Here is a 22,075-nt window from a genome sequence, read left to right as displayed (position 1 = left end):
CACCACCCAACCAAGCAAACAAAAAAAATAGAAAAGTAATACTACCTTAAGTTTATCATTTGCGACTCATGCTTCAATGTATCTATCTCTTCCTTTACTTTAAAAATGTATACAACATAATTAAATACATTTTGTCGAGCAATGAAAAAAGAAATTGGAAGAACCAAAAAAAGTGTTTGTTCACCATTACAATTACAATGTATTGTGGTACATTCATGTTTGCAATTATATCCAAATCAGAATGTAGATCAAAGAATACTTGAGTCCTAAACTTTCTGCTAACGAATGATGTTATGAAGAGTTTTATCAAAGTCAAATCGTTGTGTACTGATCTGCAAAAAACCATGACACAAAAAAACTAAATAAGGAATCGTTAGAAATCTAAAAATGCAAAGACATGGTTGTTTTTTCTTTTCTTTTTTTCAAATTTACTCTCAGCATTAAAACTCGTTATACAGAGAAAGATGATTAAGTAGGATGGTGTGGAAAGAAAGTGATGGAAAATTATCATGAAGAAGAAAGATGCAATAATATCGTCTAAGAAAAAACGTTTGATATAACTTCAAATATTGTTATAGACGTTTGATAATATTAAAACAGCCCTCGGGTTTTGCAGTCACATTCATGCGTGTGAAATGCAGTGGATATCCATGCATGAAGCATCAACCGTTTTCCTTCCTGACAAATATACAGTTCACCTTTTTCTTGGCCAACTGACATATCTCCTCTCTATTGGGTTCACAATCCTCATATTCTCTGATACATGAAATACTCAAATCAAGTTACAACTATTGACAGTATGGACAATATGGAATAATGGACAGTATGGAATACTGTCAGTATGGCAGGGAATATTGCAGTCGACAGTATGGACAATATGGAATAATGGACAGTATGGAATACTGTCAGTATGGCAGGGAATATTGCAGTCAGTATGGAAGGGCACGTGAAAAAGGAATGTTGTATTATTCCTTGACAGCTAGTCAGTATGGTTTGCTGCTTATTTTTTTCTAGTTGCTGCATCATGGACAGCAAGCACAACACACTGCATTGCATTTGTTTATTGCATGCGTATGTGTGCATGCGTGTATGTAAAATATGTATAAAACACTGCTGCCGTTGCAGCAGTTTAATCAGAAAAGAACAACAAGTTGAAACCAAAATCGTAAGATGGTATCAGAGCAGGAACCATAGGGTCCTGCCTCTGTTGTTTATTCTTCTAGCCTGTTCTTCATCCTCTGTTCATCATTTGTTGTGATGGCAGAAGATATCCCATCTAGTTCTGAGGCTACAAGTTCCTCAACCCTAACACCAGCCAACATGATACACGGGGAGAGCAACCCACGACTGTGCACCGTGTTGTTGAATGAGTTCAACTACTTGCCATGGTCACGAGCTATATCTCTTGCTCTAGGAGGAAGATCGAAACTAGGGTACGTAAATGGAACCATCAAGCCTCCAGATTCTTCCTCAGCTAACTTTGATGCATGGCACTCAAATGACCAGCTTGTTATGTCCTGGGTACTTAACTCGATGGAGCCCAAGTTGTCCGAGATCTTCAGCTACTCAGATTCTTCACACATCTTATGGGAATCGATCAAAGAAATGTACGGCAGTCAACACAATGCTGCCCGTGTGTTTGAACTGAAGAAAAGCCTCGCTGGACTTAAGCAAGGTAATCAAACTTTCATTCAGCATCTTGGAAGCATGAAATCTATGTGGAATGAACTTGATCTATACCGTCCACACACCACTGAATCCGCTGCACTCTTGAAAAGGGCTGATGAAGATAAAGTGTTCCAACTATTGGCAAGCTTGGGAGTTGAGTATGAAGACTTGCGTAGCCACTTACTAATGACTCCTGAGCTACCATCGTTCGTCAACGTGTGTCATGCAGTCCAAAGAGAGGAAACTCGAAGGAAAGTAATGCATGTTGAGCCTCGGTCTAGCCCAGAAGCTAGGGCTTTCACCAGTAACCACAACTTCACTAGTGAAAGGTTTTTTAATGGAAAGAAAGCTGACTGGAAATGCACATACTGCAACACCAAGGGGCACGTAAGGGAAAAATGCTGGATTTTACACCCTGAGTTAAAACCTAAGTTTAACAAGGAAGGAAAAATGATCAGGGATGGGAAAGGGCTTACGCCTAAAGCCTTCCAATCTAAAGAGATGTCAAACTTCACCTCAAGCCCTTTCTCCCTGATCAATGAGTTTGCCGCCTTTCTCCAAAAGAAGAGTGATATCGCTGAGGGTAACAATGTCACCACGGAAAATTCCACAGAAATGCTTGGAAAATTTGCTGGTTTTTTGGCAAATTCAAACACCACTACATCCGGCAATATCCCAGGTATCATTTGTGCACTTTCCACGGCTCTCAATCTCACACACGATTTTTGGATTGTAGACTCAGGTGCCACTGACCATATAACCAACAACCAAGCTTGTCTCCATGAGTTTCAAAAATTACCTAATCCTACTCATGTGTCTGTAGCAAATGGGAAAGGGGAACCAGTCCTAGGAAAAGGAAAAATTAAATTGATGGGGAGTGATGTAGAGTCTACGGCACTATATGTACCCTCATTTCCATTTCAGCTTCTGTCCATAGGAAACATCACACATACTTTGAACTGTCTTGCTATTTTTTCTCCTCACACAGTTGTGTTTCAGGATCGAGTCACTCAGAAGAAGATTGGTGAGGGTTTTTTCTTAAATGGTCTGTACTACATCTCAAGGGAGTTCAATCAAATTAAGGAACCCATTGCCACCCTAAGCCATGTCCAGAAGCATCAACTTTGGCACCAACGTCTCGCTCATCCCTCCGAACCAGTAATGTCTAAATTATTTCCAAATTATTGTACCAACACACATGAGTGTGAGATCTGTCAAATGTCAAAAGCCACTAGGCTACCTTTTGTACCCTCTAAATCTAGAACCAGTAAACTCTTTGAAGTTGTACACTCAGATATTTGGGGACCTACCCGTGTTGAGTCATTTGATGGGTACAAGTATTTTGTTACATTCATAGATGACTACTCTAGGGTTACCTGGTTATATCTCTTAAAGTCTAAAAGTGAATTTTTTACAGCTTTTCAAGACTTTCATAAGCTAATAACCAACCAATTCTCCTCAAAAATATATACCTTACGGTCAGATAATGGCACCGAGTATACCTCCAATAATCTGTCAAACTACTTGAGCAGTCATGGTATCTTGCATCAAACTAGTTGTGTGGGTACACCACAACAAAATGGTGTTGCCGAACGCAAGAATAGGGATTTATTGGAGAAAACTAGGTCTCTTATGTTTCAGATGCAAGTTCCCAAGAGATTCTGGTCCCAAGCACTCCTCACTGCAGCCTATATCATTAACAGACTTCCCACTCGTGTCCTGAATTCCAAATCACCCTTTGAAGTTATGAAGGGAAGAACTGCTGATTTAACTCATTTCAGGATTTTTGGATGCACTTGTTATGTTCACGTTCAAGCAAATCATCGTGATAAACTCGAACCTCGAGCTATCAAGTGTGTGTTTATGGGGTACTCGAGTTCTCAAAAGGGATACAAATGTTATAACCCACACACTGGGAAGCTGGTTGTTTCTAGGGATGTACGGTTTGATGAACTAGTTCCTTTCTTCAACAATCACTCCCCGAATAGTTCTCAGGGGGAGAGTCTAATGGATATTTTTCCACTACCAACTCTTGCTGAAATCCATACAGACACCCCACCATACCACCCTATAAGTGATTCCCCAGTTGATGAGATGGTCAGTGAAGATATACCTCGTGCCCCAGCACCAGTTGTTGCCACACAACCAATTGTAGCAGCACCAAAAAGGAACCCAACTCGCGATCGCAATCCTCCTCTACGGCTGCAAGAGTACATCACTTACAGTGCAAGGCATCCCATTTCTGAAGCTCTTACTTATCACAAACTGTCAGCATCTCATGCATCCTTCCTAAGTCAGGTGACAAATAATGTTGAGCCTAAAAACTTTCAAGAAGCAGTATGTATGCCCGTGTGGAGAGAAGCCATGCATAATGAGCTCAAAGCACTGAACGAAAATCAAACCTGGAGTGTGGTAGACCTTCCCAAAGGGAAGAAAGCCGTAGGGAGTAGATGGATTTACAAGACCAAATTCAATTCCAATGGTACCATTGAAAGACACAAGGCACGATTGGTTGCACGGGGGTTCACTCAAACCTACGGTATTGATTACAAGGAGACTTTTGCTCCCGTCGCCAAAATGAACACAGTAAGGGTGTTGTTATCAGTAGCAGTCAACCACGACTGGCCCTTGTTTCAAATGGATGTTAAAAACGCATTTCTTCACGGTGAGCTTCAAGAAGAGGTGTACATGAAGCTACCTCCAGGACACCCTCAAGAACAAGAACCTACCAAAGTCTGCAAGCTTCATAAAGCTATATATGGACTTAAACAGTCTCCTCGCGCTTGGTACGCCAAACTGAGCTCCGTTCTTGAAGTGGCAGGGTTCAAAAGGAGTCATGCTGACTCCTCTCTCTTTGTTCGAAGTGGTGTCCAAGGGAAGCTCATAGTTCTTATATATGTTGACGACCTTATCATCACGGGGGACAACATGGATGAACTCGAGGCTCTTAAACGGTCGCTTCACCAACAATTTGCCATTAAAGACTTGGGAACCTTGAAATATTTTCTGGGAATTGAGATGGCTACCTCTTCCAAGGGTCTATTCTTGAATCAAAGGAGGTATGTTCTTGACCTTCTTAAAGAAGCACATATGGTCAACTGCAAACCTGCTCGCACCCCACTTGCTAGCAAACTTCAATTGGATGCTCCAGGTAAACCCCTATCAAATCCTAATGTGTATCAACGCATGGTTGGGAAACTCATTTACCTCACTATCACAAGGCCTGATATTGCTTACTCCGTTAGCCTTATCAGTCAGTTTATGCATTCTCCTACATTGGTTCATTGGGAAATTGTCAAGAGAATCCTCCGATATCTCAAGGGCTCGATCGGCAGAGGCATACTCATGCAGAAAAATGAGTCTAACAACATTCTGGCCTATACCGATGCTGACTGGGCTGGTAATTCCCTTGATCGAAAATCCACCACAGGTTTTTGTACCTTTGTAGGTGGAAACCTTGTCACCTGGAAAAGTAAAAAACAAACAGTGGTTGCACGGTCCAGTGCGGAAGCTGAATATCGGGCCATGGCAGCAACAGCTTCTGAACTCATCTGGTTGAAGAGTCTCCTTCTTGATCTTGGCTTCACCAGCAAGGAACCCATGTCCTTATTCTGTGACAACCAGGCTGCAATGCATATTGCATCCAATCCTGTCTTCCATGAACGGACTAAACACATTGAAGTTGACTGCCACTTCATCCGCACTCAAGTTCAATCCAAAGTCATCGAAACTGTGTACACTAGAAGTCATGATCAACTTGCGGACCTTTTCACGAAAGCTCTCGATTTTACACAGTTTCAACGGTTATTGTTCAAGCTTGGATCAATCAACCCCCTTGATCCAGCTTGAGGGGGAGTATTGACAGTATGGACAATATGGAATAATGGACAGTATGGAATACTGTCAGTATGGCAGGGAATATTGCAGTCGACAGTATGGACAATATGGAATAATGGACAGTATGGAATACTGTCAGTATGGCAGGGAATATTGCAGTCAGTATGGAAGGGCACGTGAAAAAGGAATGTTGTATTATTCCTTGACAGCTAGTCAGTATGGTTTGCTGCTTATTTTTTTCTAGTTGCTGCATCATGGACAGCAAGCACAACACACTGCATTGCATTTGTTTATTGCATGCGTATGTGTGCATGCGTGTATGTAAAATATGTATAAAACACTGCTGCCGTTGCAGCAGTTTAATCAGAAAAGAACAACAAGTTGAAACCAAAATCGTAAGAACAACACATAATATATTAGTAATCCCAATATATTGAAATCGAAACAACACAAATAAACTAAAGGAAACTTGTGTAAACTTACGGTGAAGCTGAAATTAACATCGAATCTACAAAACGTCCTAATGAGCATAGCGCATACAGTAGAATTAAATGTCTAGATATGCATTATTCCATCTAGAACAATTTCGAATGTGGTGATAAAGCTATTGAGACTCGATTTGCATGGTAGTGGCATAGTTTGCAGAAGACAGAACTGGAAGTTCCCGGATGAACCGTACACTCTCTTAGCCTTAAAATTCAAACGTCTTTAAGTTCTTTTAGTACCTGCAAAATTGAACCTTGCAAAGATTTAAAACAGCCAAATAATGGATTTAAAACTTCAAACATCAGCAACGATCGTTGTTTAGCAAAATGCTCACATAATATGCGTGTGGAAAAAAAAAATCAAGTTTTGTTATGTTTTATAATTTTAACGGCTTTCCCTTAACTCTTAGAAAAACCAAACTCATTTATAGAGAAACAAACAAAAGAAGTTTACAACAATTTTTTCCTAAATTCCAAAAACTATGCTTTATAATTTATAATATGTGAGGTGCATGATTTAAAAAAATGATCTTACAAAAATGGACATGATCATAGTGTGTTCCGCTAGTCTTCCATGGTGTTTTCTTCTCCATTTGTTTCGATTACTCTTCTTATGATTTTGTGATTCCGTTCTGAGCTTTCGTTCTCTTTCTCCCTCTCGTCTCTTTACCTCTTAAAATAACCACATTAGAACCAATAGCATCAACTAAACCACGTGAAGCTGCATCCTCACCCAGTCCAAACTTGGGCAACCTCATCCATTTTATCTACCTGGCAACACAGGAAAAGAGGGACACTTCGGTGTTTCAAATTAACAGAACGAAAAGTATGTAGTGAAACCAAAACAAAGAATGAATTGATGCGCATATAAACGTTCATCGATCTGGAAAAAGTTGCCTTGCCAAAACTGAAAGAATTTCAAAGCAGTTCTTTCTACCTGAAAAAATTTCAAACGCCCAAGATCAGATTTTACATTTTACAATAAAAGAAAAACCCAAAAATTATCAAATTATAGAAAACCAAACCGAATTTAAAGAAAATGCGCGGGAGAGAGACTTACCGATTTGTGTACATTCTTAGCATGCAAATGGGTGAGAACCGAAACCTGTAGAGAAATAGTAGTGAAAGAAGGAGAGAATACGGAGTGGTAGGCTGCAGTTAGAAAACAGAAAGAATAGAGTTGTACGTGGAATTGTGGGAGGTTACAGAGTCTCTTGAATGATCGATTGAATAGAGAGGTTTGTGCGAGGAAGAAGTTTGATCAGAAAATGGGGGAATAGAAGATAGACGTGGGTGGGTTGGTTTCCGTTGGCAATTATCTCCTTTTTCCTGTAATCTTTTAACTTTGAACGGGAACTGATGATGAAAGGTTGTGAGAGTTTAAAAACTGAACGGGAACTGCTATGCAGTTTGAAAATTAAACATGCAGAACGTGGTGATTCTTCCTCCCACATTATTTTAATTTTATCTTATCTCCTTTTTTTTTTTTTTTTTAATTTTATCTAATTATTTTATCTTTTTTCCTTTGATTATCTTATATGTTTTTTTTATCAAAATGTCCTTGCAGATTATAACCCTTTTGATGTTGTTAGTTGTAACTTTTTTTTTGTTTGGGGGGCTTTTTAGTCCAAATATTTTTGGTGAAGCCTTGAGACACCACACTTGACTTCTGACTTTCTAATATTAAAGATTATTTTATCTTTTTTCCTTTGATTATCTGATATGTTTTTGTATCAAAATGTCCTTGTAGATTATAACCCTTTTCATGTTGTTAGTTGTAACTTTTTTTTTGTTTGGGGGGCTTTTTAGTCCAAATATTTTTGGTGAAGCCTTGAGACACCACACTTGACTTCTGACTTTCTAATATTAAAGATTAAAGATTTTATCTAATTATTTTATCTTTTTTCTTTTGATTATCTGATATGTTTTTGTACCAAAATGTCCTTGTAGATTATAATCCTTTTGATGTTGTTAGTTGTAACTTTTTTTTGTTTGGGGGGCTTTTTAGTCTAAATATTTTTGGTGAAGGCTTGAGACACCACGCTTGACTTCTGGCTTTCTAATATTAATTAAAAATTAAAGATTATCTGATATGTTTTTGTACCAGATGTCCTTGCAGATTATAACCCTTTTGATGTTGTTAGTTGTAACTTTTTTTTTGTTTGGGGGGCTTTTTAGTCCAAATTTTTTTGGTGAAGCTTTCAGATGCTACACTTGACTTTTATCTTTCTAATATTAAATATTAAAGATTAAAGATTAAAGATATAAAGATAGACGTAAATATATATGAGAAATACTAAGAGACTCTCAAAAGCTGGAGTGTGATACCATTACCAATTTACCATGGCAGAGGCAATGCCTTGCGTGATGCCCTTCTTTTGGCCAGACAACGAAACATAAGGAAGATTATAGTGGAAGGAGACTCCAAGTTGTCATTGACAAGATTCCTGAAAGATGTGTAGCCCGTTGGAGAATTAGACCTATTATTGCAGATATCAAAAGGCTTGCTTCCTCCTTCGAGTCAATTGGAATGGAACCATGTTCTTAAAGAAGCGAACTTCATGGCGAATGCTATAATCTCCTCTAGTCACCATGTTAGTAATATGTGTATTTGGGAGGGATGATCCCTTCAAGTTAAAAATGTTTTTCAGTTTAACTTTAGATATCTCGGATGTTCATGAAGCTTCTCTTTAAATTAATTTCTTTGTTTTCTCAACCAAAAAAAAAACAAAAAATCCATACCTACCAAACTAAACTTAATTTAACTATTTAACTCATTAATGATATCAATTTACTAAAAAACCTAAATATAGTTTTGTTGAGTGTAATTTGAAATTATACTTGTGTAGAGTCAAACCGTAACCAAACCGGTCAATTTGTTTCTTAAAGTAGCGGTCGAACCGGCGTCTAGGGCTTTACAGGAAAAATACACAATTTCTCTCTCTCTCTCTCTCTCCCCTTCTCTCTCATCGCCCACTCTCACTCCGCCTACCCGCCAACGTTCCACTTTCTTCCTCCCTCCAAAATTTGAAGGCGTCGCAGTAACATAATCACACGTCCTAGAGAAGGATTTGCAGACTTGCGACTTTTCGATCGGCGTTGAGGTTTAAGGGACGGCGGACTCTTTCTCGGGTAAGTCCGATTCAGATTTTACGAAATTTGAGATTCCGAAACCCTAGTTTCTACTGTATTTGGTATTTGGGGCATATGTGAGATTGGACTGCAATGTCAACGTCAAACCCCTTAGAATAGGTGGATTAGCTTGCAATTTTTTTCTTAATTGTGCTAAACCTTTGGAATTAGAAGCTGTCGAATTGGGTTTACTGTTCAGAGTGTGTTTATGTGCAATTACTAGCATTAATATGATAAAATGAATCGGTTTAGTTGTTCTTCTTTTAGGGTTTTGGTTGAAATTGCGTTTGAAGCACCTTGTTATTGCAAAAGAAGAAAGCTTGAATTGGATTTTTGGTATTTCAGTTTGAATGTTGGTTAGGTCAATCGAATTGGGTTCGGGGTTAATTGTGATTTGTTTTCAACTCTCTTATTTTTAGGTGGATTCATTGACTTGTGTTGATTTTGTGTTTTACATCTGGATCCAGGATCATTTGGTCACTAGGCTTTCCAGTATCTGCTCCTGATGTAAAGCACATCAGGAAAATCAGAAATAATAGTAATAATTATTATGTTTGTTAATTTGAAGGCCTTAGGGTTTTGATGGATTCTCCTGAACATAGTCGGAGTCATGTGAAACGAGAGTTGGAGGATAGCTCAGATTTGAGGAGTGATAGGGCTGGAGATGATGAAGAGTGGGAGGGCAGTGATAAGAGGAAGCACAGGTCAAGCCGATCAAGAAAGTCTGGCAATGGAGAAGACACGGGAGGAATAGAGAGTAGTGGAAGAAGGAGAAGTTATGGGGACAGAAGTGAGAGCCGAAAAAGATCAGGTGGTTCTAGCATTGCAGATAGCGATGAAGATGATTATGACTCAAGGAAAGAGTCGCATTCTAAGCAGATGAAGAAAAAACAAGAAGAGAGCAGTTTGGAAAAGTTGAGCAGTTGGTATCAGGATGGGGAATTAGAGAACAGGCAAGATGGCGGAGATAAGTCGGGAGGTAGAGGGTCAGTTCGGGCTGAAGAAAGTGACAGAAGGAAAATGAGCTCAAAGCTTACACAGCATGAGGATTCTCAGAGTAAAAGCAAGAATAAAGAGGAAAGACCCTATGATGGAGAGCTTGAAAAGACACTTGGTAGAGACTCCAGGCATTCGGAGAGCAAGGAAAGTAGCCGCGAGAGGACGCATGGTTCTTCTGAACAGGTGAAGACCTCAAGAAGAAGATGGGATGAATCAGAAGGTGGGAGAAAGGCAGAAGAAAGTCATTATGAAAAATCTGATTCAAGAAGCAGTAAGCCTTCTGATCCTAAGTACGAGAGTTCTAAGGAGAAGAGTATCTCTGTGAGAAATGAACCCAGTGACAGGAGAATCCGTGGTGTGGATTCAAACAGTGATAGGCCTACCAAATCTAACAGGGAAGAGAGAAAACTTGATTTGGAAAAGAGTAAGAGCAAAAGCAGGACTGAAACACTGGAAGAAGGCAACAGTGATAGTCCTGTCACTCGTGAAGATAGATCACACAGGGAGAAAACTGAAAAGCATAGACAGCAGAGAACTCCACCTGGTCGGGATGTTGCTGAAAGCAAGGAGAGGTCTTTGAATGCAGATGAAGAAGCAAATGCGGGGACGAAAGACAAGGGTCCTAGAGAAGTAGAAAGTACCACCAGGTCGAGGACACCTGATAGGAGTGGGAGGCGTTATCAGGATTCAGAATACTTTGAGATGGATCATGACAGGAATTTTAATCTTAAACGGAAAGAACTGGAAAAAGATGGTTATAGGAATGATCGACCTAAAGGCAGAGATGATGACTGGACTGGCAGGAGTAGGGATCGGGAAGGTTCCAAAGAGAACTGGAAAAGAAGGCAACCCAGCAGTAGTGAAAAAGACTCCAAAAATGGGGACATCAATTATGATCAGGGTAGGGAGTGGGAGCTGCCACGACACAGTCGTGAGAGGACTGACAGTGAAAGGCCTCACGGTCGGTCTGGTAATAGGAAAGATGGAAGCCGTGGTGAAGCTGTGAAGACCTCATCAAATTTTGGAATTTCAAATGAAAATTACGATGTGATTGAGATCCAAACTAAACCTATAGATTACGGAAGAGTAGAATCAGCATCCAACTTTGCCAGGAGAACCGAAGCTGGTCAGCAATCTGATGGGAAATCAGCACCAAGTGATGAAGAGTGGGCGTATCTGCAGGATGACAGGACAAGGAGTGATATGTATGGATCTGGGCCACCTAGGGAAGATTCAAAGGAAAGATATACAGATGATATTAACTCCTTGCGAGATCAGAATTCATGGAGGGAGGACTATGATGCCCATGGAGGCAAAGGAAGAGGACAGAAGGGTTCCATGCCTGGGCATGGTACTGGTGGCCAAAGTTCTGGGGGTGGTTCACAGCCTCCATATGGAAATGCGGAGCCAGGTTCCTTCAATAGAAATGCTTCGCAAGGGATGAAAGGGGGGAGAGTTGGTAGAGGAGGAAGGGGTAGGCTTACTGGAAGAGATAGCCAACCGGTAGGAATCCCACTTCCAATAATGGGATCGCCGTTTGGCCCTCTTGGAATGCCACCACCTGGACCTATGCAGCCACTTACACCTAGCATGTCACCTGCTCCAGGTCCACCGATGTCCCATGGTGTCTTCATTCCTCCATTTTCTCCTCCCGTGTGGCCTGGGGCTCGGGGAGTTGACATGAATATGTTAGGTGTCCCACCTGGTCTCTCCTCAGTCCCTCCTGGACCTTCAGGCCCAAGATTTCCTACTAACATGGGTACTCCAACAAACCCTGCCATTTTTTTTAACCAATCTGGCCATGGAAGAGGAGTTCCTCCAAACATATCTGGCCCTGGTTTTAATTCTGCAGGACCAATGGGACGAGGAACTCCGGCTGATAAAAATCAAGGTGGTTGGGTTCCTCATAAAAGTAGTGGACCTCCTGGTAAAGCTCCTTCCAGAGGAGAGCAGAATGATTATTCTCAAAATTTTGTCGATACTGGTATGCGACCCCAGAATTTCATCAGGGAGTTAGAGCTTACAAATGTTGTGGAGGATTACCCCAAGCTGAGGGAGCTTATACAGAAAAAGGATGAGATTGTGGCTAATTCTGCTTCACATCCCATGTATTACAAGTGTGACCTGAAAGAGTTTGAGCTATCCCCAGAGTTTTTTGGAACCAAGTTTGATGTCATTCTTGTGGATCCACCTTGGGAGGAATACGTTCATCGTGCTCCTGGTGTTGCTGACCACACGGAGTATTGGACATTTGAAGAAATAATGAATCTTAAGATTGAGGTAGTATGGCTGAAAATCACATTTTTTTTCCCTGACGAAAGACTAGAAATAGGCATATCTATGAGCTGCAAAACTTGCTGCTTAGTTACATTTTATTTTTTAACTTCGTAGTGGTAAATATTAATAATAAAGCAGGTATCGACAGGTGCTTCATATTATTAAATATTAGCATTTTCATATTCTTTAGGCTGCACATACATTTATATGTACTGTACTGTATTAGACATTTAGACTTCATTCATATGCCATAAAGGTTTAATTATTGCCTTTACGCTTCCTCTCACCTTTGACTCAGTAATTGAACTCTTGTCTTTTGTGCTCACAGGCAATAGCAGACACACCTTCTTTCATTTTTCTTTGGGTGGGTGATGGCATGGGTCTTGAGCAGGGTCGTCAATGTCTAAAAAAGGTATTTAATCAAGAATTGTTGATTGGATTGTAAACGCAACATGTGGTTGCTTTTGTTGATGTAATATGGTGTTGGATAATATGTTTGTGTAAACTAATTGTAATTATTGACATCTAATCAATGTGTTCCTGCAGTGGGGCTTTCGTAGGTGTGAAGATATATGTTGGGTGAAGACAAACAAAATTAATGCAACTTCTGGTTTGCGGCACGATGCTCATACTTTGTTTCAGCACTCAAAGGTTGGTGTAATGTTTCTATTGTACACCTGTATCCTATCACCTGCCCTCCTCCCTTGTTGAAAATCCTTTGTGGTAAGTTGAGTGTTTTTTAAATGGTTTGTTCTGTTGCCAATACAATGAAGGAACATTGCTTGATGGGAATAAAAGGCACAGTTCGTCGCAGCACTGATGGTCATATAATCCACGCCAACATCGATACAGATGTGATAATAGCCGAGGAACCCCCGTACGGTTAGTAACCACATTAAGAACGCTGAGTTTTATTGCTATGTGTGAATCATGGATATAAAGTTGAAGAGTGGTGGGGGTTTTTATCTTAATGTTTCTGTGATTGGGTCTTGTGATGTGTAATGAGCTGGTGGCAGTAGCATAGTCTGCTAGAGTGTGAATGTTTCTAAAATGAGTTAAATGTTTTATGCTGTTGGTTTATATATAGTAACTTGGTATTCATGTTATTTCTGTTTATGTTTTAGACATTAAATGGTGACACAATGATCTCTGTAGCGAAATTTTACTTTAAGTGTAAACACAATAACACATAGAAGCAGTCCTATCCTCGAACAATTAACAAAGTGAGGAATGGGGGAGAGAGAAAAGGCATTATCAATTACATTATTCTTGGTTCTAGGGATACCATCCCACTTGCATCCAGAGCAATGAAAATGAGCACCTATGATGCTAAATTATGCCTTCGCAATTACAGGTTCAACCGAAAAGCCTGAGGATATGTACAGGATTATTGAGCATTTTGCCCTTGGCCGCAGAAGGCTTGAGCTTTTTGGTGAAGACCACAACATTCGGTCTGGCTGGCTGACTGTTGGTAATGGACTATCCTCATCGAATTTTAATGCCGAGGTAAAATAGCTTAAGCTCAAACTCTTTGTGCTTTTTGTTTGGTTTTATATTGCAAAGTAGAAATATGAATAACCCATACATGCCAGAAAGTGGGCTTAGAGTCGATTAATTGTACCACTGCATCAATCTTGTTCCCTTATCAACATCAAAATTCGTTTCATTAATCTCCAGGGCTATATCAAGAACTTTGCTGACAAGGACGGGAAGGTTTGGCAAGGAGGGGGTGGACGAAACCCGCCTCCAGAGGCACCTCATCTTGTTGTGACAACTCCCGACATAGAAGCACTTCGGCCCAAGTCACCAATGAAAAACCAGCAGCAATTGCAGCAGCAGAATTCATCGTCCATTTCTCTGACACCGGCAAATTCCTCCAACAGAAGACCTGCCGGAAATTCGCCACAAAATCCAATTGCTCTTGGTATAAACCAAGAAGGTTCAAATTCCAATCCCTCAACTCCAGCTTCTTGGGGGCCTCCACCAATGGACGGTTTTAAAGGGAGAGACGGCAACAATATGTCGTCCGATGATAAGGTTTTTGATATGTATGGATACTCCGGACAGCCAAATGCAGAGTTTGTAGATTTTGAGTCTCACAGACATATGAATTTGTTGTAAGAAAACTCCGAGTATTCTCTTTATTTGTATTTTATTTTTTTTTCCCTCTAATATAATGGAAAGAAAATGCGCTATTGTTATGCATCCATCTTCTTCGTCATTGTTCATCTTTTTCCCCTTCATTCAATGTTTAAAATATCGGTATGCAAATATATAAAAAGATGATGGATGTATCGATATCGGTTGCTTTCGATGAAAATGATGAAATTCTCCTATGAGGGTTTATCGATATTAACTGATATGTTAAAAATATAAACAAAATCTATCAGTTTTAGATGAAATTTAAAGGTTTTTCTGATATTTTGTGAAGTTTGGACCTCACCCTCTTTCCATGTCTTTTCTCTAATTCTCCGATATTTTCAAGGAAATATTGACCCGTATCGAAAAAATTTCCGACAGTACTTTCACCTTGAATAAAATTGCTCAACTAATTGTGTCTTTGAAGCTGAAGACATCATGGTACAAACCCGAAAAGAAAGGCCGAAATTGTCACTTCCTAAAAAATGGCATACCTACATTAGTACCAGGTCAAGATATTGCTACTAGATGAGATTGCAAACACCTTTTTGGTCTCTGAATTATACAGAAATTCTATGTACCAGACTAATTCCATATTTTCTTTGAGAAGGAACAACAAAAGTGGGATTTCTCAGCTCCATTCATCCTCTGTCAAAGCTTCATGTCTCAACTTTGAGATTTATGAACAATTGGCAAGCGTCCGTCCATCAATTGTAATTTGTTCTTATGTCTCAATTTGAGGTTGTTGAGGCGAAGGCATTCTGGCAGCAGTTTCTTCTTCAACAGTTTGAGGTTGTAGGGGTAAAGGCGTTTCCGCAGCAGTTTCTTCAACAGTAGCTGTTACCAATGTACGTACACAACAAAATCATCAAGAGCGAGAGAGAGATGTATGCATTCAACAAAGTTGTCAAGAGAGATTTGATAACGACTAACCTTGAGACAAGGTCTGAGGTTCAAGCTGACTTTCCACTGGAGCAGACGCCTGCGCCTGCTTTTGGGCAGCTGCTAGCTGCTCCTCTGTGATCTTTAAGTACTCTTCTGTGGTGTATGCTCTGGGTGGTGATGGAGCCCCATCTGCATTAGACAATTGACAGGTCCGGGTTTATTAGACAAAAAACTATTTGCATTGAATCATACAGCGACAACATGAATCCGATAAAAAAAAAAGACTAAATACTGAATATTTTCCTCTGTACGAAGCAGATGTAGCACACATGAAGGATGATGCATGTGCAAGAAATATTATGGGAGATAGAACCGTCTCAACATTTCCCAGCTCTAGTTACTCGAATTTGTTTTCTTTCCTACCATTAGTCCATATTCTAAACCTCAAAAATTTGTACTAAAGTTCCATAATGTGTCAGATGATGTAATGGTTACTATTTACTTTTTCAAAACGAGGGTACAAAATTTGAGGAACAAGTTAATCGCTTACTGGTGTCAGCCATGGTCTTGGATTCATCAGCCGTCGTAGTTGATGAAGAAGTTGAAGTCTTGCCCATTATTCTGGCATTGTACGCATCTATTGATGATAAACTTGAAACGTCTACAGTTTTGGAATCTTCAGCCGTGGTTTTGGAATCTTCAATCGTGGTTTTGGAATCTCCAGTCGTGGTAGTTGATGAAGGGGTTGAAGTCATGTCCATTTTCTTGCCATTGAATGCATCTATTGATGAACTAGAATTGTCATCAAGACCGATCTCCTTTTCTAGGGTGCTCTTGAAATCCCTCGAAACTTCCTACATGCAGATGTCCGTACATGCAACATTGACATCCTTCTCATAAGAGGGCGTAAACATACATTTTGAATGAAGCTCATATTATCTACCTGAAGTTCTCTAATGGTGGGTTGAAAAGCACGCAAAGTTTTTCCTAAAGTCCGAGCAACCTGCATGAAGATAAATCGTTACTCAGGAATGCCAGAACATCTGCTAACTGTCGAGACTAAACATTATCAATTCTTGTCTAAAGCTTGTTATCCTAAGCTCTTGACACTATCATTTTGACAGACGAAAATTCTGTGAGGGGTTCATATGCCAATCGTAATCCCCCAGTTCTCCAAAACCCCTCCATCCCCGCTACTCAAACTGAGAATACATGCATCTACACGAGAAATTAAGGGCTCGTTTGGGATTTGCTTATGGGAAGGTCAAAAGTGATTTTACGACAGAAAAATTTAGAAGTGCTTCTAGTTTTGGAAGTACTTGTAGTGGTTCCTGGGAGAAGCACTTCTACTGCAGAAGTCCTTCCAAATGCATTTCCAGGAAACATTTGGATTTCTTAAAACATTATTGTGCTTCTCGCACAAGCAATTTGGCTGTGAGAACTAATGAGTAGAAGTGTTTTTTTACGAAACAATTTGAGAGCTCAATTTCCAGCTATAATATAACATACCACAGGTAATGCTAGGTAGATTCAATTTGGAGACTAAATTTTGAAAACTAAAAAACATAGAAGTTGATAACTGGTTTATTATTTAAGCGTTGATAGACATGTTCATTTATATTGATGACACACCATTTAGTTTGTAAATTTAATCTCCAAATTGAGTCTCCGTACCATTACTCAACATACCACTCACCTCAGCAAGTCCTTTGGGACCAAAAACCAGCAGAGCCACCACGCCAATAACGAGAGCCTCCGGAGCTCCAACCCCAAACAGGGATGCATAAACCACCATACCCTTACACCTTTCCCTCCTCTCTGCACCGCCAAATCACAAACAAGCTGGACTGATTAAGCAAAACAGCAAACAAATTGCAAAAGCAAGAAAAACCCACGAACCCAAATACTGAAAGTTACCTAATTTCAAAGACTTAGGTGCCAATGAGATGCTCAGCTGCTTCAATCCGATCCATGGCGAGAACGGGCTGAGACCCAGTGGAGGAACCACTGAGCAGAGCTGAAACTTCGGGTCTTTGCGACGAAATACGGCTGCTTTTGTGCCTCTGGCGGTGGATGACGGCGAGCACACAAACGTAGCAGCAGCAGGAGCAATGGTGGACGTCATGGCAATCAGTTCAAGAATTTTGATAATTTTGGAGTCATGAGCTCTGGTGGCAGTTCTTCCAAAATTATACCAACCAGAAGAAGCATTGGAAAGTGGGCTTTGCAATCCAACTCAGAAAGGATCACGAACACTGAATGATTTTAGAAGATGGGTTTGATCTATACCTTTTGTTGGGCGAGTCCAATGTTGTTGATGTACTCTTCTTTGGGCCCAAATAACATATGTGATTTGTTTTCAGATACAAGCTTAAGGCGGGTCAGGGTGGGGTTGGAACACAAGATCTCGTTTGGAGAGGTAAACGCTCTCAACCACTTTGGTTACAACAACAAATCCTTTTCATGTGAAAATTTGGCTCCTAATGTTCTTTTCTTTTTGGTATATGGAACGAAATGTTGTTTTGCAGGGGGTTTAGTGATTTTTCTAACAATGGATACTCTAAGCTATTCTAATTTATTTAGAGTTGATTGAATTATGAGAGTGACAAGTCACTCCCTCGCCTTGCAGCGTCGACATATGTCTTCCAAGTTAAGTCGTTTCCTAAAATGACTCAACTTATTTACTATAATCCAAGCAACAATACTTATTAATCAACTAAACTAACACATACGGGCAAAAGATTCGTGCATCAAGAACTCGTTTGAAAGTACTTTCAAAATGACTAAAAGCGATTTTAGCGAAAGTGTTTTTAGGTTGTAAAAGCACTTGAAGTGCCTCCTACAAGAAGCATCAGTAATGTGCTTCACGCAAAAAACATTTAAGTGTTTTTCTAGGATTGATTTCAAATATATTCTTACTATAAGTTCTTTCAGCCATTTTAAAAATACTTTTAAACCAACTCTAAATCCTACAACAATGATTGACGTTCATCCAAACTTCCAAAGCAGGATGATGATGAATTATTTTGATGAGAGAATTTTGCATAGGAGGATAATTTATGATGGAGGATCTTGAATTAAATCTTTTATATGCATATAGTATGTTATGCATGTGTTTGTATATTAAAAGTTTGTGATCAAATCCCCCACCTACTTGATAAGTGGAACATGTGGTGTGCTGGTTTAGCTTTTGGCTTGTAGGACCATAGCCACACCACCTAGCCACCCCATTAGAGGGACCATTTTATGAAATATCCAGTAGTTGCACCTCCCTTGGGTGCCCCTGCCTTTTCCACTATTTGGTTACATGGGTGGATCTAGAACAAAGAAGTATCACGTTCTACACTTCAAATGTAACCAAACATATACATACATATATATATATATATATATATTTTATCAAAGTGGGATATGAATATGATAAGCGTTACTATGATAAATTATCCTTGTTTGGTGGGCCAACCAGGGACAAAGCCAGAAATTTGTAAGAATGAGGGCATCTTCAAATAATAAGGTACAATTAAAAAACTCAAGAATTTACTGCACAAAACACTTATATATTAATCCATAAAGTTTTTCATACAACATCTTACAATATTCCTACGCGTTTTCGTGCAAATAGCTCCCTCTATAAAAATAATGTTGTCATTGATCCATTGATCTCTCATTCGATTTCTCCATCGATTCTTCAAAAATTTCATGGCCAACAATGCTTTTTCAACAGTGGCAGTAGCAACTGAAAGAGTTAATGCTAATGTCACAAGCATGTAAACTAGCGGATGCACCTTGTCTTTTTTCCACTAGACCATTTTTTTATATAGTTTAATTAGAACTGACGTTGGAATTGAAATGCAATCCATTTTTTCATTTATAGTTTAATTAGGGCTTGGGAATTGGAATGCAAAAGTATACACACAACTGAGTGGGGACGGATGCTCCCCTAGGCCCTATACAGCTCCGTCCTTGGGGCCAGCATGGAAAGGCTTCTCCATAGTGTCGCGTTGAGAGTATTGTCTCATGTTGGGCTGATGAGGTGTTTTGTTGAGCATTTGGTAGGCATGTCGACATATATCAAGCTATGCTACAAAGACTCTTCAAACATCACCTATCGTGCCCTGTTGAGATATGTTGAGTATACATTTCAACGAACACCTGATAGGCACTATCAGGTCTTGTATCAGATTGTCATAAGGTATTCAGAGGACTTTCCAAGCCATTCTTCCATTTTCGTAGGATCTCAAGACATAGTTGATCCCTAAATAAATTTGCTAGGGGAGAAAACTGATCTTAGTTATTAAGGGTTCTAGTCCGACGTCTAGGCTCAATCCAAAATCCTTATGGGTTGCACGAACACTGTCTACTATAAATCACTTGTACATTTACTTACCACAAATAGATATGAAAGGAGCTTGTATTGTTTCATCTCGAAATTTTTATGCTCTTACAATATAGTATTAATCTTACATGTGAACAATCACGTATCATATCAGCTATATAAAAATAAATTTATCTTATACCTGAACAACTATATATCATTCAGATTTATAATTCACTCGATCTGATCATAAAGTTCAACTAGATATGAGAACACAATCTTAATATAAGTGCGTGTGACTAGGTAACATGAAACTTAATAATTAAAAAGTAAAATCTGAGACCATAAAGGTAAAAAGGTACAAAGCTAAGAAGATAAAAAGGTTAGTAATAATGCAAAGGGGTCCTCTTGGATTCCTTTCCACCTATAATCCATCTAGTCCGAGACTCGGATCGTTGAAATTTAATCCAATAACTAAAAACAGGAGACTCATTTAAAAGTAATAGTAACTATAATTGTTGAATTAAATTTTAACGGTCCGAATTTCGAACTAGGTGAAAAGGGATCCAGCTTTCCAGTAATAATAATAAATTGGAAGAAAGAGGGTGTTGAGATTTCATTATCAGAAAGCGAAAGGATTGAATGGGATGGGAGGGATGATAAAAGAGAGAACCACCCGTGCAAGTTTAATTTAATGTATGTGCATGTCGCTATCTTACGCTCGTGGGGTGCGCACAAATACCCATTCAGAAAACACAAAGGCATCGCCCCCACGTGCACATCTTTGACAAAAGGTTTCATCTTAGTGGAAAATATAATTAAAAATTAGGACTTTCTGCCTTTTCATTTTCTTTTCTTGGTTGGAATTTGTCTACCTTATATTTCAACATAGTGATCAACTAAAAACTCATTTAGAAGTACATTTAAAATAATTTTAAAAAAAAATTGATGAAACTATTTGGGTTCAAAAAATATTTTAGTGTTTTTTCTTGTAAAATACATTAAATATGTGTTTTTCGCATGAATCATTTAAAGTGTTTTTTTTCAAGAACCACTTAAATTTTTATTAAAGATTATTTTCAAAAAGATTTCTACTGAAATGCTTTTGATTATTTTAAAAGATATTTTAAATGAGCACTTAATACATCACTTTATAACCTTTTTTGCCAATAAATTAACAGAATATAAAGAAAAATTTACACATGATATTGTATAGCCATCTCCAAACGAAATAGGTAAACACAACCCCATCTAAAGTTATAGCCTTGTAAAAAATTATTTAGAAATGAACAATTTCATGCTACTCATATACCTTCTTTCTAATCGAATGAGCTAAATATAACCCCCTCAATAATTTATTAGTTTTAAATTTATACTTTAAATTTATTAGTTAATTTAACTAAACTATCATAGGATGTTCAAATCTAGCCGTTGTTTAACTAAACTATCGTAGGATGTTCAAATCTAGCCGTTGAATTTGAATTAATTATTAAAACAGAAGAACTGGACTCTAAAAAATGGGCTAAGAGAATGATATATTTGGTCAGCCTAATGCTCTTTTTGGCCAAATAAGTGGGCCATCCATAAAATTTTAACTTAGACATTGGTTACAGATAAATTTCTAGACAAACATTTTTTAACTTTTGAACCTTTAACTCTCTTCATGGGCAAAACGCCCCAGTTATTCTCCAATAAATGGGCCCACTAAATATTGTAATTTATATTTAACTTGAAAAGTTATTGAATTTATGGTTATTTTGTTGGGTTGTTCCGTTGTGGGGATCGTAACTGAAATGTGGTCACGAGAGGGGCGCGGGACGTGCATAACGTAAAAATCAGAAACCCAGAATATTACGAGTCACGAGTATCACCGCCGTTGCTTTTCCCATTAAAATCACCGCTGAATCATTAACTTGGTGGGACATGGTTGGTAAATTAGAACTACATCAGAGCCCAATAATGTCATTTTGTATTCTTTGGCTACTAGAAGCACTCTAATTTGTACAAATAACATGTGGTATTTGCTGCTGGAGAATATGATTTTTTATTGTTTGTTTCTGCTGTTTTCGGATCTAAGATTGTGTGGGCCTTCCGTTGTATCTTGGGTTGCTGCTCTCATTTTGCTTGGGCCTTTTACTTTCCTATTGTTGTTTATCCAGCCATTTTTGGGTCTTGATCATAATGAAAGCTAACTTTGTGATAAAAAAAAAAAAAAAAAAAACAACGACCGCTGTAAATACTATATCATTTCTCATATCCAATAATAAATTTTTTAGTATTAATTAAGGGGTCGTTAGATAATAATTTGTTTTTACTTTTTTTTAAACTGAAATCTTGT

General features: G+C 38.8%; 2 protein-coding genes across 4 annotated transcripts; one reads left to right on the top strand and one right to left on the bottom strand.

Moving 5' to 3' along the window:
- The first annotated feature begins 8,925 nt into the window (after positions 1–8,925).
- On the top strand, positions 8,926–14,605 carry LOC137734918 (N6-adenosine-methyltransferase non-catalytic subunit MTB-like). 3 transcript variants are annotated; one of them, XM_068474245.1, is made up of 7 exons: positions 8,926–9,122; positions 9,698–12,401; positions 12,727–12,810; positions 12,945–13,049; positions 13,172–13,280; positions 13,753–13,904; positions 14,076–14,605. In XM_068474245.1, exons 2-7 carry the CDS (start codon positions 9,705–9,707, stop codon positions 14,517–14,519), a joined length of 3,591 nt encoding a protein of 1,196 aa, XP_068330346.1. In that variant the 5' UTR covers positions 8,926–9,122; positions 9,698–9,704; the 3' UTR covers positions 14,520–14,605. The 3 variants fall into 3 exon arrangements, with proteins under 3 accessions (XP_068330346.1, XP_068330344.1, XP_068330345.1); XM_068474243.1 differs by having other exon boundaries at positions 9,691–12,401; XM_068474244.1 differs by having other exon boundaries at positions 9,590–12,401.
- A 287-nt stretch (positions 14,606–14,892) lies between these two features.
- Positions 14,893–17,678, bottom strand: LOC137735336 (sec-independent protein translocase protein TATB, chloroplastic-like). The gene is made up of 6 exons (XM_068474756.1): positions 17,340–17,678; positions 17,119–17,240; positions 16,366–16,425; positions 15,973–16,276; positions 15,471–15,611; positions 14,893–15,374 (listed from the first exon to the last, which is right to left on the bottom strand). Exons 1-6 carry the CDS (start codon positions 17,545–17,547, stop codon positions 15,262–15,264), a joined length of 948 nt encoding a protein of 315 aa, XP_068330857.1. The 5' UTR covers positions 17,548–17,678; the 3' UTR covers positions 14,893–15,261.
- Between the last annotated feature and the right edge of the window lie 4,397 nt (positions 17,679–22,075).

Source organism: Pyrus communis, chromosome 5 (assembly GCF_963583255.1).
Source record: "Pyrus communis chromosome 5, drPyrComm1.1, whole genome shotgun sequence".
In the NCBI taxonomy this organism is placed as follows: Eukaryota; Viridiplantae; Streptophyta; class Magnoliopsida; order Rosales; family Rosaceae; genus Pyrus; species Pyrus communis.
This window is presented reverse-complemented; position numbering and strand designations above follow the sequence as displayed.